Genomic DNA, 14,375 nt, shown 5'->3' with positions numbered 1-14,375 from the left:
GGAGCTGGGAGTATTTCTTGCAATCCTTTGTCTAATTTGCTCACCAAATCCAGAATATCAGAGGTCTTTCCTCCCTTGAAACTGGAAGGCCATGGTTCGGGGACCCATAAAAAAAAAAAAAGACAGTCAAGTTAAGGAAACTGTTGCCCTGAGACAAGGAGTAGAATAAAAACATAATTTTGTTTAAGAAGGTCTTCATGTTCCAATAGAGGTGTTCAAACAACTCCAGAGGGGTGTTCAGTGCCAGGATGGAGGTGTGTGCAGAGTGCTGTGGGAGCTCAGGAGTGGGCGGCTGGAGGCATAAGAGCCTCAGAGGTGATGACATTATAGCTGCGTCTCAGGATGAACAGGGCAGCTAGAGAGGGCCGGGAAGCACGTTCTGGGCGGAGAGGCACCTCCAGCCTGGTGCCTCATAACTGGACATCCCCAGCGACTGTCCTGGCCTCTCCTCTGATCTCGGCCCAGGCCCTGGCCTGGCTGGGCCTCGTTCCATATGTCCGTGGGGCTGGAGTGGAGTTGTTGGTCCCTGCCACCAGGGACCCAGCTCTAGCAATAACTGCCCCTTTAGCTGACTTAATCAGAGCTCTGACACAGTTTTCACTTCCTCCTTTTCTACGCATTAACTGCAGTCTATTAATTAGTGCTGTCGGACACCACACTCCCATAAACCACCTTCACTAACCGAGCTCCCCTCCAGCTTTTGCTAACTATGCACTGCTCCTCAGTGTAGCTGCCCCTCCCTGAGAGGTGATTGCACATCTTGGCTGTGCAGACCCCCCGCCCCAGCTACCCAAGTGGCCACTATTTGGCCAGATGCTTCTTGATTAGCTCTTAACTTCTCCCTTCCCTTCCTCACTCCCTGTCTTCCACCTGACATTGCTGGGGCCTGGCACTGGCTTGGGGTTAACATCCCTCTCGATCGGGAGCTCTCTTCTCGCGCTGCTTCAGGTCGTGAAGTGCAGTGCTGTGGGCCCGGAGGGACTGAGCCCATCGCTTCTCCTGACCCAGTGCACTCTCCCATCAAGACCCCAATCAGCTTGTTGCAGATCATTTGACCTTATTATAGATCAGAGATCACAGACTTTGATATGTGCTACCTTTTATTTTTATTTTTTTTTAATTGTTTTTTTAACGTTTATTTATTTTTGAGACAGAGAGAGACAGAGCATGAATGGGGGAGGGTCAGAGAGAGAGAGGGAGACACAGAATCTGAAACAGGCTCCAGGCTCTGAGCTGTCAGCACAGAGCCCGACTCGGGGCTTGAACTCACGAACCGCGAGATCATGACCTGAGCTGAAGTCGGACGCTTAACCGACTGAGCCACCCAGGCGCCCCTGTGCTACCTTTTAAACCCTCAGCAACGATGGCTGCTCCCCTTATGTTTTCTTAGCTTTCATATAAAATTCCAGATGTTCAAAGCCCTGCATCTTTTTACCCCCTTATATCTGCCCAGACTCCTTACTCTCATTCCCTCAGTCTTTCCACAAACCAGCTCTCAGCCATGATCACTCCAGTGCTCCAGTTCTCTGTTCTGGGGAGGTATTTCTTTCTTTCTTGGGTTTGATTCTTTTTTTTTTTTTTTTTTTTTTTTTTTAAGTTATTTTTAGTAACAAAAGCCAATGTGGGGCTTGAACTCACAACCCCAAGATCTGGTTGCATGTTCTTCTGAGTCAGCCAGGAGCCCTTTGGGTTTGATTCTTGACTCCTTTCCTCTGGGATCTTCCTCCCCCCAACAGACTCATACACACACACTCCTTTGCTTAAGCTAACTAAGGCTGGGGAATGGGGAGGAAGTGTTTCCTTCTTTAGTACTAGCCGGCTGGGCTGCAACTGGGCTGCATTTGAAACTGCCGGGGAGGCTGCTGAGCCATTGGCAGAGGGAACTGCAGTCTACCGCAGAGATGGGGACAGCCCTACCAGCCACTGAGATCTGTGTCAGGTGCCTTGCTAAACACATACATCCCATGTGGTTCCAGCCCTCTTATCACATAGACCCCATTCTCCAGATGAGGAAAGTGAGGCAGGATCCTTAAGAAACTTGCTCAAGTTCACACAGCTACATAACTGCCTGAGCCTATATTTAAATGTTTTCAACCCTTTCAACCCATATTATACCTTCATGTAGTCTTTTTTTTTTTTTTTTTTTTTTTTTTAATTTAAACCATGGTGCACAGAAACCTTTAAGTCAAAGTGATTTTGTTTGGAAGGTGGAAGTCTCTGGATAATTCTCCAGCCTTCTCCTCCTCTCCCCTCAGTCCAAAGTCCGAGGAGCCTAAATGTGTTCCAGAGCTTGGCCCCTTCCTGGGCTCTCCCTTCAGCCTTGCACAGTGTGGTCCCAGTGTGTCCTCTTTACAGCCCCGAGGTAGCAGTGGGGGTGGGAAGTGGAGAGGGGCTTCCTGCCAGCCAATGGGGAAGCGACAGCCCAGGCTCTGTGCTCACATCATCTGCTCCTGCTAAGACAATCATCAACATAAAAGGCTAATTGTATTAATCACCAAGGCACCCCCTCCCTTTTGGGAGAATTATGAATTGCAATTGCAGATGGCTCCACTGATTGAAGGCAGTGCTCAGCAGGGAGAAGGGCCAGATCAGATTACACACCATTAATTAAAAACTTCCCCTGACAAACAGGAGGAAGGGCGGGCGCACCAAGGGTCTGCCTGGTTGGGTCTCCGTCCTCCCCATGGTCCTGCCCCCCATCCAGACCTAGGGGCCGGGACTGTGAAGCTTCATTGCCCCTGGCTGGAACCTCTGAATTTGGCTCCCTGAGGGCCAGCCCTTCCCTCATCCAAACAGATGGCTGGCTGTCCTATTAAAGGGCTCCAGAGAAGGAGAAACTAACCTTTGGTTACTCATTCCTGTGTCTAACTTTGGATGCTTTTCAGATTCTAACCTATTTCCTCACTTTTCATGAAGCTTGTGTCTTCTTGCTCTAGTCTGTTCTGACAGAGCACAACTCTAAAGATCTAGTTGTGAAATTAGCCCCCAGCTCTCTCTCCAAGCAGATCCCCTTACGTTTTTGGCCTGGAAGTTCCTGAGACAGAGGTTACACAGTCTGCTCTGGAGTAGTTGGGTTGGGGGGTGGGGGGCTCAAGTGTGGGTGTGCACTCTCGTCCAGCTGCCCCTCCCTTGGAGCATAGGCATCCTCAGCTGCTCTCATCCCGGCTCGTCTGAACTTGTAACTCCTGAATTCTCCTCTTGATCAATTACTGCCTCCCCTCCTTCCCCAGTCGCCCGGCCTCAGTCATTCATTCATCAAACTTTTATTGAGCACCCAGTGTGTGCTCTGCTCTGGGGACGCGGAGACAATTTGTCTAGGAGCTTCAGAGCCCACTGCAGGAGCTCCACCCCTCCTGCCCTCTTCAACCTTCTAGTTCTTGTTTCCTTCCCTCCTCTGGCTGCAGCTCAGATAAGCCCCCCCGGAGCTCTATTTTGGAGAATTCTAAGCTGGAGCTGGGGAGACCTTAGGGGGCTGTGGTACTGAGCTGGGTGACCTTTAGCAAGTCAATTACATCCTCTATACGCGCGTGTGCGCGCGCACACACACACACACACACCCAGCTGTCCCTGCTTATGAAAGGGCACGAGAAGCCTCTGGGCTCTGAGAGATTGTGAAGATGGATGAGTGGGGCCCGGCTTGGAGAGATGTGAATAGTATTCTGCACTGACAATATTATAGAACGCTGAACACGGCCGCTGTGGCCACGAGCACTTGGGGACTCAGCTCTTGTTCTGTCACCCTGCCCTTGAAAGACTTTGGTAGCCCCTCCCATCCCCAGCGCCTTTGGAGACATCATGGAAAAGGACCTATCTTTTTTATGGATTTGGTTGCTGTATCTCAGGGTACCATGGTGATGAGCACCATAGAGATGAGAAGAAATGACTTTTATTGGCTTGTCTCTTTGTTCCGGTGTCCCCCCTCACCCCCCCTCCACACACACACACAAAGCTCCCAGGTCAGCAGACCCAGGAGAGAAGGAGGCAGGGCCCCGTGTAAGTGGAACAGATGAAAGGAGAAAAATGTACTCTCTTTTCCCTCCCTCTCAATCATCCCCCCATCTCTCTCTTTCTTCCTCCCTCCCATTACCAAAAGCAATTGTATTCAAACCCGATAATTACAGTAACAGCTACAATAATCATCATTTATTGTTTGTTTTTTAAGCATTTTAACTTCCAAAAACATTTTCCAATCTCTTGTTTTCACAGCAGGCCCTGGGGGAGGACTATGCCCATTTTATAGCTGGGGAAGCCGAGATCCAGGTAGGACCCCAAGTCATGGGGAGAGTATGTTTACAGCAGCTTGTAAATATTAGCAAACCAATTGAGACCTAGGAGTCCTTCAGAGGCACTGAAGGCAAATCTTGGTTTCTTGGGTCATTCCTGAGTTCTTACCATCCTTGGATTTAATAGCATTTTGAGGATCTTGGTAGAACTGAGAATGAGGCTGGAGACAGCTTGTGGCCCAGGTCATGGGCTGGGGGCTGGGATAGGGACTCCCCCCACCCTCTCTGGATTGCTCCCATGAATGGGGATAGGGGATGGAAGGTGGGAAAACACCTGGAAAAGGCCTGTTTGGCCCAAACCTCCCTTGCCTATATGCTGCCCCTCTGCCAGCCCTAGAAAAGGCTCCTCTTTGTGTCAGCGCTTCCCAAGGATGGGGTCCTCTCCTGAGCATTTGGAGGTGTGAGGAATGAAGATCTATTGGAAGGGCTGTCTCTGTCCTCAGGAAGCCCCCACACTGAGGGCAGGTCCCTAGCCCCCAAACCATACCCAAGAGCAGAGATAATACCTTTGAGGAGCTCAGAGACTGTCCTGGGGCCTGATTCTTCTGGGAAGTCTGGCTCTCCCCGCCAAGGGTGGGGTGAGAAGTTGGGGCTCCCCGAGGTCTCTACATCTCTTAGTGTCTAAGCTGAGTGGCTGTCTGGGCTCCAATACTCAAGACAAGGGGGTCTGGAGGCCCAGGATGCCCACCAGAGTCCAGATGGATGAGAGAAGGGGAGGACAGTCATGAATTCCCCTGCCTCCTTCTGCTCTGTCCCATTAAGAGATGTAGGAGGAGGAAACTGAACAGATTTGCTCCCCAGATTCTTTCTATCCAGAAATATAATGCCAGGGATAGGGAGTGGCATTCCCTGCCCACCCTGTTAGGACAAGAGGCCAAGCCTCCCCGTCTTTCCTGCCCTCATCCACCCCCAACCCCGCTTTCCTTGTAAAACCTGAAGTCTAGTTCTACGAGGCATGCTACCCACCTAAAGGGCGCCTCTCAGAAGCCGGAAGGTGGGGGCCAAGTTCTATACCACCTGACATGCATTGCCCATTTCAGTGTCCCCTGAACTGCACTGGGATTCTTTCTTCTCGGGCTCCACCCCTGTCATTTTCTCCACTTCTTCAGTGCCCATGAGGATGACCAGTCGCTGGGCCATGGTTCTGGTGTCAGGGAACAGGATAAAGTTGTAGATCAGCGAAGCCAGGACAGCTCCTGTCAGGGGTCCCACCCAGAAGATCTGCAAAAGCAGAGAGAAGTAGGTGCCCCAGTCAGGAGCTATGAGGATCATAGGGTAGCTTTGGGATCCCTGCCCGCCTCCCTAGTGTTGGCTCCGTCGTCCGGGACCCCTCGAGCTGCTGCAAGTTGACAAAATTGAGAAGCAGGTGTTCTGCCTTTCAGGTCCCTGCAGGTGAGGTGACCTTGCCTTCAATAGGGCGGGCCCAGTCTCCTCACCACTCTGTTTCCCTCCTCTCCCCTCCCGTGTTCCAACCAGAAGCCCTGGCTAGTGCTGTTCCTGTCTCTGCTGGTGTGTGTGTCTATTTCTGTTTGTCTTTTTCTTTATCCAAGTTTGGAAACTGGTCCAGCTGGAGAAAGTGAATAAGGAAACAGCCAGGACTTAAGGCCTGGGCCAAGGCTGCATCTCCTGTCCTGGCCCATTTATGGACATTCCACTGGGTACTCTGGGCTATTGAAGCTGGAAAGACAGGAAATACAAGCCAGGATACTCGCTTTTGTCTTCTGAGCTTAGGGAAACCTCCTCTGGGGGTCAAGATGGCCTGTGGTAGGGGGCCTTGTCTCCCCAAGTCCCTGTGAACCCACCGCTGGTGAAAGCCACAATCCCTATCTCCCCTGCTCAGGCTCTCCCCACCTAATGGCTGCCAGTACAGGCTCTCACCCAGTGGACCGTGAACTTCCCAACGACGATGGCGGGGCCGAAGGAGCGGGCTGGGTTCATGGAGCAGCCGGTGAAGTAGATCTGGAGGGGCAAGTGGAGGTTTGTGGTGTGAGGAGGCTTAAAGCAGGCCTGGGAGGGGACAGCCTCCTCTGCCCTGGCTTAGAGCCCCGGCACCCGCCTTGGGCACTGCCGTATCCTGGGCCCGGACTGTGGGAACACAGCCTCGGCCCAACGCATTAGGGGCTCAGGGAGGGACACTTCCTGGCCTTCAGGGCCTCTGCAGTCTCCCCAAGGAGGGATCAGTGTGTGCATACACACAGTGCCCTCTTTGCCTCTTACCCCAATGAGATGGCCCAATGCCACAGAGATCCCAATCACGATAGCTGGGGAGCCCGATGCTTGACGGTTGTTGGTGGAAGCAAAAACACAGAGCACCAACTGCAGGGTCAGAACCAGCTCCACTGCCACGGCCTGGCCAGTTGAGACATTGCTCTGGACCTGGGTGAGGAGGAGGCTATGCTGTAGGCGAAGGGGTCTCTGCCAGGGGTTGGCGACCCCATTGGACCTCATTGCCTCACTGTGAGGAGGTGATGCCTCACCACCGCCAAGTCCAGGACTTAAGGAGATGAAGGATCGGGGACAGCTGGCAGTAGAGTTCGGGTCAGCCCTGGACATTTGCTGCCTGCAGAAACGCGTGGCACCCCCTCCTAGCCCACCGGTTTGTTGAGGCCAGTAGCTGGCGACAGGCTCAGGACTGGTGGGGAAGGGAAGGCTCAGAGCAGCTGGGGTGCATGTTTTCAAGCAGCCTGGGAGGAGACCGTGGGTAGGAGTGGAAGGAGGAGACTTGGGGAAGTAGGTGGAAGGATAGATGATTAGGGGAATCTGGAGGAGTGAGGCCTCAGGGTGCTGAGGAAGGAGGAACATGGGAACACAGAGGAGCAGGGCACATGGGGCGGACCTGGAGAGAAGAAGGGCATGCCAGGTCTCCTGCATTACCCACAGCCCTCCCCCCCCTCCCCCCCGCCCCCCGCTACCCTGCCTCTTAAATGCCTGGTCCTTCCCTGACTCTTACTTCTTAGTTACAGCTTCTCTCTGTTCTACCTGTTCCTCATACCATAACCCCACTCCTGCTCTGCCTGCACTAAGGCCACAGTCTGGTTCCCCTGGGTCCCAGGGCCCAGCCCAGAGCAGGTAAGGAGCACGTGGTCAAGTTATCACCTCCCTGTCCCCTCTCCTCAGGCCTGGTCCTCCACCCTTACCACCTGTGTGGGCATCCCTTTTCTGGCCCTGCTGGGTGACCCTCCCTGCACCTACCATGTTAATCCCAAGGGTCTCTTGGATGTCTCCTGGTATGACCGCATAAAGCACTGAGGCCCCCACAATGGCCCCCGTCAGCTGAGCAGCCACATAGGCCACGGCACGGGGCAGGGAGATTTGGGAGCTCACGAGGAAGGCCAGCGTCACAGCAGGGTTGATGTGGGCCCCGCTGGCCTTCCAGGTGACCTGCACAGCCACGGCCGTGACCAGGTTGAAGGTGATGGCGGTCTGTAGCATGGTGGGACGCGCCGAGGGCCAGGGCAGACTGGAGCCCACACCAAAGAACACGTACAGCCCTGTGGCCAGGAACTCAGCAAACAGCTCCTTGCTGATAGCTCTCCAGAGCTGGCCCAGCAGCATCCTGGCCAAGCCTCACCCGCCAGGCCACACGGTGTCCTGGTCCTGCTGCTTTGGCTGCCGCCTCTACTCCTGGGGCCTCTTGCCTCTGATCTTCGCTGTCTCCTGGGGTCTCTTGCCTCTGGCCTGCTCTGGCTGTCTCACTGTGTTGAGGCTCCTCTGGCCCCCACCTGGTCAGACTGTGCAGGGAGCAGGCGCACAGGATTATGTGTGTCTGGGTGGGTGGGAGGTGCAGGGCTCATATAAGGAGTGGTGCTCACACGCTTGCCCCACCCTGAGCTCACCTGACAGCTGGGGGAGGGGGGCGGCCTCCAGGTGCTGAGCTGGAACCTCCAGGTTTCTAAGCTGGACGGGCCTCACTCTGCTGCAGGCACAGGCCTGGCCCAAGGGTGGCAGGTACAGGAGTCATGGTGGGCATGGGATTCCAGGGTGCTCACATCCCGATGTCAGCTCAGAGGCAGCAAGCTCGCCAGGTCCCCAAGTCCAAGGCCTGCTTCAGAGGCTCCTGTTGTCCCGGTCCCCTCTGCCTGCAGGCTCTGCCTCCAGATGGGCTCACACTATTCTATGCCCCATAAACCCAGATGTGAAATGAAGCTCTTTCTCCCTTTCCCACCCAAACCCCTACTCGTAGAAAGCAGATGTGAATAGAGTCAACTTTACTAAGGACATGGGCCTGTGTGGGTGCAGAGGGGACAGAGGGAGGAGGGGTTTATTCCACAGCTAATGAGACGACACGCATGGCAGTGGAGAATTTCCCCTGCCAGCTGGGAATTTCCACTGGTCCTTCACTGCATTGTCCGTGCCCCTTTCTGTCTCCCTTGCCCACCCCCTCCCTTTCAGCCCCTTTCCCCTCCACTATCTGCTCTCCTCCTTCTCGGGGGCCTGAACAATTCTGCTCAAGCCTCTCACAGGGCAGCCGAACCCTTTTTGTGGCAATGCTGGCCCTGAGGTCACCCATGCCCTAGGCTCTTCCCTTTTAACCCCAGCAGCATGTCGAGGTATTTTCTCAAACAAAGGTGCTCCTTCTCTCCCTAAGAAGAATCGGTGTGGCTGTTAAGATAACAGTTTTCATCTTTTAACCACACGGGTGTGCCCTGACCTTGCCCCTGGCCAAATCTCCCTGCTCAGTTGATATCCCCCGGTTGTCCTTAGGCTCCTCAAATGCAGCCTGTCTCAGAAGGAGACCCTCATCTCTCTCTGTGCCCCCCCCCCCCCAAATGCACTATTCCTGTTTTCTCCAGCTCTGTTGGGGGCACCTGGGAAGAATCCTTGACCCTCCTCTCCCTCCTGCCCCCAACCAATAGTGGCATCAAATCCTGCTGATTTTGAATCTTAAATATTTCTCGACTGTGCCCTCTTTTTGCCACCCCTGCTGCCCTGCGGCCTTTAACCATTCTCTCCGTCTGCTCCCTCACTCAGCTCCAATCAATTATCCACACTGCAGCCTGAGTGATCTTTCTAAAATGCAAATCTGATCCTGCTGTTCCTCTGCTAAAATCCCTTCAAAGCATCCCTCATGCCTGGCCTACAAGGTCCTCTGGGATCCTGCTCTTCCTACCTCATCTCTCCCCGCTCCCTGCTTTGTCCTTTACCCGGTGGCCTCACCAAAGGGCCAGTGGTTCTGGAACACTCCGTTGCTGGTCTTTCCTTGGCGGATGCCCTGTCTTCTTCTCAGAGAGCCCTTCCTACGTCCTTTGCTTGGGTAACTCCTAACTCATCCCTAAGGCTCAACTTCAGTGTCACCTCCTTTCCTGGGTGAGGGAGGACCCCTCTGCGTACTCCCACCACACCTGGGCATTTTCATACACTCCAGTCACCACAGAGTGCTGTCATGGTGTTAATGTGCCTCCTTAATGAGGCAGTGAGTCCCTCAGGGAGCAGGAGCCAAATTTCGCTCATCCCCACATACAGTGCTGTGCACAGGGATTAGCCATAGTTGGTGCTCAGTAAATATCTGTTGAGTGAACGAATGGACGAATAAAAGCTTCCTGACCTCCTGGAGGCAGGTGACTTTCGTATCTACTTCATCTCAGCCAGCTTATTCTTACGGCCTCATACCTGTCTCACCTGGGATCGAACCCTCTGAAATCTTGCAGGGGAACATCCAGCTCTAATTATAGGTTCTGTCCATCCACCCTCTCCCATCTCAGTCCCTGTAAAATGCCTCCCTCATTCCCTCTCTGTGCTTCCAGCCTTCCTGGCCTCACCCTTCCCCCGACCCCCCAGATCCCCAGGTGGTCAGCGCCCCACCGTCCTGGCTCCCTGTTCTCTTTGCCCCACCTCCTGCATCTCTCCCATTTCATTCTCCTCCACAGCTCTTTGCCTTGATCTGCACTGCTGAGCACTGCTGGAGAAACTTGTCCATCCGTGCAGACTTTTGCCATGACAAGTCCATGGTCTCTGGCCTCAGCAGGGGCCGCCAATCTGCTCAGCAATCCTTATGCCATCCTCAGTCTGCTCGCTCTCTCCCCATTCTTCTAAGGCCTACTTCCAACCTTGCCCAAGCTCTCCAAGTGCCCCCATTCCAGCTTTCTTCCAGAGGATCAGCTTGCCTCCTGTCCCACCTGGAAAGAGACACTCGCAGGCAAGACTTCTTCCTATCCTTCCTGCCAGCCACAAACTCACCTGCCACTGCCCCGTGCCCTCACCAGCTTCCCTCGGGCCCTGAAGAAGAGGCAGCCCTTCTTTTGCATCCAGTCGGGGGGCTCCTCCTTGTGCTCCTGGCTCCCTTTGAGTGACAGACACCCTTTCAGGGCTGGTTCCAGTCTCCTCTGGGGTTTTCACTTCTCCCTCTCCTGGATGCTTCTTGATAACAGGCCTAGAAAATCCTGTAGTAGAGAGACCATTGGCTTCTTATGCCTTTCCTCTTTGTCTCCCTTTCAAGACTTTGCTCAGGTCTAGTTCCACCCTGAAGCCTGCCCTGATATTCCCCTCCAGCCAGTGGCTACTTCTGGCTTCGACCTCCTTAGTGCCTCCCCTGTTCCAGTGCAAACTCCCATGCTTGCCTGGTATAAAAGAGGCTTTCAATAAATGCTCGAGAAATGAAGGAATGTGGCCACAGGTGTAGTGTAGGTGACATTCCTCCCTAGTTCGGTAGGTTCTCTGCTTAGGGGTTGTCCTAGGGAACCTCAAGGGCATCTCTCTCTCTCCCTTCCTGCAGACAGGGCCTCAAAGGGCTTCCCGACACCTTACCTAGCTTCGCTTTCTGCACCTGTCCACCAAGCAGCACTAATGCCTGTCTGTTAAGAGCCTTCGATAAGATAATACAAGCAAAAGCAATTGCACACTGCCGTGTATACTTCACCCCTGACCAATATGTAACTTCTGGGAGCTCAGTTTCCCCGTTTTTAAATGGAGACAATTCCCACTTCCCCATGTGTCATCAGGGGCAAATGTGCTGACACCAGAAGAGTGTCTCTGAGCCAGAAAATTTTGGCTGTTAGGATTGCCGCTCCCCTCACCTCTCCAGTGAGAGGGGTGTGAGGACTGAGCAGGGCTGGGAGGGGTCCTGGCTGCTGTGGCAGTTCCAAGGCTAGTGGCTCCTGCTCTGGGCTCTGGAGGCTGAGAGAATCAAGTACAAGAGCAGCTCTTGTCTCCAGCTGGCCTAGAGCTGAGCCTCCTGTGGCCCTGTCTGGCCCAGAACAAGGTCCTTCAGCCCCTGAGGCCAAGTGAGCCTTGTCCAGGGCTTGCTCCCACGCCAGCTCCTCCCCGGACCCCGCCAGTCCTGGGCTCTACTGCTAAGCTCTGAGGTCCCTTATGCTCAGAGGCTTTTTGCCAAGGCCCCACACCTGGCTGTCTACAGATGCCTGTCAGGTGGCCGTGTGCTTTCAGCCTCCTAGAGCCCTGTCTCTGGGCACTCCAGCCCGCTGGGGTGGCTGTGTCTGTCAGGGAGCGGGGTGTGTATAGGTGCATGTGCACAAGGGGCAGTGTGAGCTCTGACCGAGGTCCTCTCAGCTTGGGGAATGGAGAGGGAGCAAAAGGGAGGGGACATACTGGGAGAGCAGGGAGAACGAAAGCCCTCCAGAAAGGGAAGGGTTCAAGGCAGCTTCCCTCGCGTCGTCTCACCAATCCTCCCGAATTGTGGAGGCTTCATCCACACCTGACCGAGGAAGCTGAGGCTCCGAGAGCCAACCCTCTCCTCAACCTCTCGTCCTGTCCACCCCCCTAGACAGCCAGCCTTACGTCCTTTCTCTGCCTTTAAGCCCAGCCCTCCTCCATCTCCCCATTGTGTCCCCAAGTCCACCTTCCTACCTGGTGAAAACCAGCAGCCCCTGGGCAGAGAGGGGGAGGAATCAAGGCTCTTCCCAGGTTCCATTTCTAGGTGGAGCAGAGGGTCAGGGGTGACTGAGCATGTGTGTGCTTGGGTGTGATGCACACATATGCCCCTCTGAGAACACAGGGAGCCAGGCTCCTAGATCTGGTCCTCACCAGCCCTGTGACAGAATGGAAGTGGGTTGATGTGGCTCTTTCTCTTTCTCTCTCTCTCTCTCTCTCTCTCTCTCTCTCTCTCTCTCTCTCTCACACACACACACACACACACACACACACACACACACACACACGGAGCAGTCAATGCCGAGAAGACACAGCCCCTTGGGTACAAGTGAAGGTCAGCGTAGACGCGCGGGGTTACTGTGTGCGTGTTCATGTGTGCGCAGGCTTCTGTGGGCTCCGGACCCAGCCGCGCGGATCACACACCAAGGAACACAGCGCCCTCTGCTGGCCAAACAGCCCGCCGCTGCAACTTGTCCGCCCAAAGGCCTTGGACCCCTCTCGTCCTCTGGCCAGGCCAGGTGGGTGCCCCACCCACCCCTGAAGATCTGTCTCCCATAGGCCCACCGTTCACCTCCTTATGCTCTCCCTGGGGCCCATCCAGAAAAGGAACGCAGGTCGCTGCGCTGGAGGGAGAGGCCAGCCTCCCAGTCGTGTCTGTGCCTGTACCTGAGTCATGTGGGGACTAGAGGGGAAGGGATCCTCTCCCTTCTGCACCTCCTATCCTCCACCTCTATAGTGGACTGGGGGCAGCTGCTTCCTGGTGGCTTAGGCGACCCAGGCCCGTACCCCCATGTGGCTAGAGCCGGGACCCAGGACTTGTGTTAGAGGAAGCCTAGCAGCAGCGGATTCGGTGGACGAGGTCCCCCCCTGCTGGTCGGAGCGGGCATTTGCGGCCTGGCTCCATGGTAGGGGCCAGGGGTCGGATGAGGCAGGTGAGGTCTGGGAAGTCTGCTCCTCCTCACCCACGGTCCCTGGGGCTGCCGCTGGCCAGCCAGGGTCCATCGCTTCTCCCACCCCTTCTCAGTCCATCTCCTGGCCCTACTATCCCCTCCTCTTCCGAGGCAAAACTGAAGACCACGGGGAGAGGTGTCCATTCCAGAGAGAACCAGGAACTCGGGTTCAAACACCTGCAGGAGAGCAGAGGCCCAGAACCAGAGTGTGGCTGGGGTCCCAGATGTGTATGCGCTGGTTTCTTTTCGCATTAGTTTATTGAGCACTGACTCCGAGGTGCTTGGTCCTGTTTGCACCAGCATTTTCCTTCCATCTACTGTCTCATTTAGTGCTCAGAACAATTTATGAGGTGGGTACAAGTATGCCCATGTTACAGATGAGGTAATTAAAACTCAGCCTGTGTTACCCAAAGTTGCAAAGCAGGATTTGAGCTCCAAGCCAGACTCCTTAACTATGACGCAGGACTGTGTCCCGAGCTGCTCATCTGCACGACTTCCACCATTTTTTCCCACAGAGAGCCGACTGGTCCCAGGAATCTCACTCCCTTCATCTTAGACCATTCCCACAGCAACCCTGTGAGGGAAGCATTTTTAAACCTTGTTTTATAGCTGAAGAGATGGAGACTCAGTGAATTTAAGGCGGCTGCCTAAAGAGTGTCAGTGACAAGGGGACAGGCCAGATAAGAGCAGAGCTACAGGCCTACCGGGGAAGATGGTGGGAACAGTGGCTGGCAGAGGCAGGAGAGAGGAGGCCCAGGAAAAGGCTGGACTGGCTGTGGCTTCTGGGTATGTGTGTGGGGCGGACAGGGGTTTTTTCCCTCTGACTGCAGGCTCCCAGCATGGCACCTTTTTGGAAGAGTGAGGTGTACAGAGGGGAGTCCAGGGCTGTGCCTCCTCCGTGATGACAGACCTGGCTGATCACCCCCTTGGCATCTCAAGGGGCTGCTGGCTAGTTCACTTCTCCTCTCCCCGGCCTGGCACTCCCTGGCCCCAGTGCCAGGCCCTCCTCAAGTGGCCCAGACTTGACATAGCTGAGATGGGAGGGGCAAGCAGGCGGGTGGCTTGGTGAAGACCCCTCCTCTGCTCTCATGGCTCGCTCCTGACCTCTTGCTCTATTTCCATATTTGGTCTCTCTCCCTCACCCTCTCTCTTCCTGACCTCGTCTCTATGACTCTCTAAGCCTCCCCTGGCCTCTGCTTCCCTGTCTATCCACAGAGAACTGTGGAGATCATGGGGAGTGTAGGGGATGATGAAGAGGAGACATTGTCCAGAGGGACAGAGGTGTCCCAAAGAGAGGCTCTGGGGAGAGATGAGG

General features: G+C 54.7%; 1 protein-coding gene across 1 annotated transcript; it reads right to left on the bottom strand.

The window, feature by feature from the left end:
- Positions 1 to 4,216: 4,216 nt before the first annotated feature.
- AQP6 (aquaporin 6) lies at positions 4,217 to 7,856 on the bottom strand. Its single transcript, XM_042944541.1, has 4 exons — positions 7,476 to 7,856; positions 6,501 to 6,659; positions 6,162 to 6,242; positions 4,217 to 5,504 (listed from the first exon to the last, which is right to left on the bottom strand). The coding sequence occupies exons 1-4, from the start codon at positions 7,836 to 7,838 to the stop codon at positions 5,292 to 5,294; spliced, it is 816 nt and encodes a 271-aa protein (XP_042800475.1). The 5' UTR covers positions 7,839 to 7,856; the 3' UTR covers positions 4,217 to 5,291.
- Positions 7,857 to 14,375: the final 6,519 nt, after the last annotated feature.

This window comes from Panthera leo, chromosome B4, assembly GCF_018350215.1.
Source record: "Panthera leo isolate Ple1 chromosome B4, P.leo_Ple1_pat1.1, whole genome shotgun sequence".
In the NCBI taxonomy this organism is placed as follows: domain Eukaryota; kingdom Metazoa; phylum Chordata; class Mammalia; order Carnivora; family Felidae; genus Panthera; species Panthera leo.
The sequence above is the reverse complement of the archived record's forward strand: the minus strand, read 5'-3'. Positions and strand labels throughout refer to the sequence as shown.

Coding starts and splice junctions, on each gene's coding strand:
- AQP6 (XM_042944541.1), bottom strand. CDS start 7,838: ATGCTGCTGGGCCAGCTCTGGAGAGCTATCAGCAAGGAGCTGTTTGCT. Junction 6,660..7,475: donor AGACCCTTGGGATTAACATG/GTAGGTGCAGGG, acceptor CTCCTCACCCAG/GTCCAGAGCAATGTCTCAAC. Junction 5,505..6,161: donor GGAAGTTCACGGTCCACTGG/GTGAGAGCCTGT, acceptor CTGCTTTTGCAG/ATCTTCTGGGTGGGACCCCT.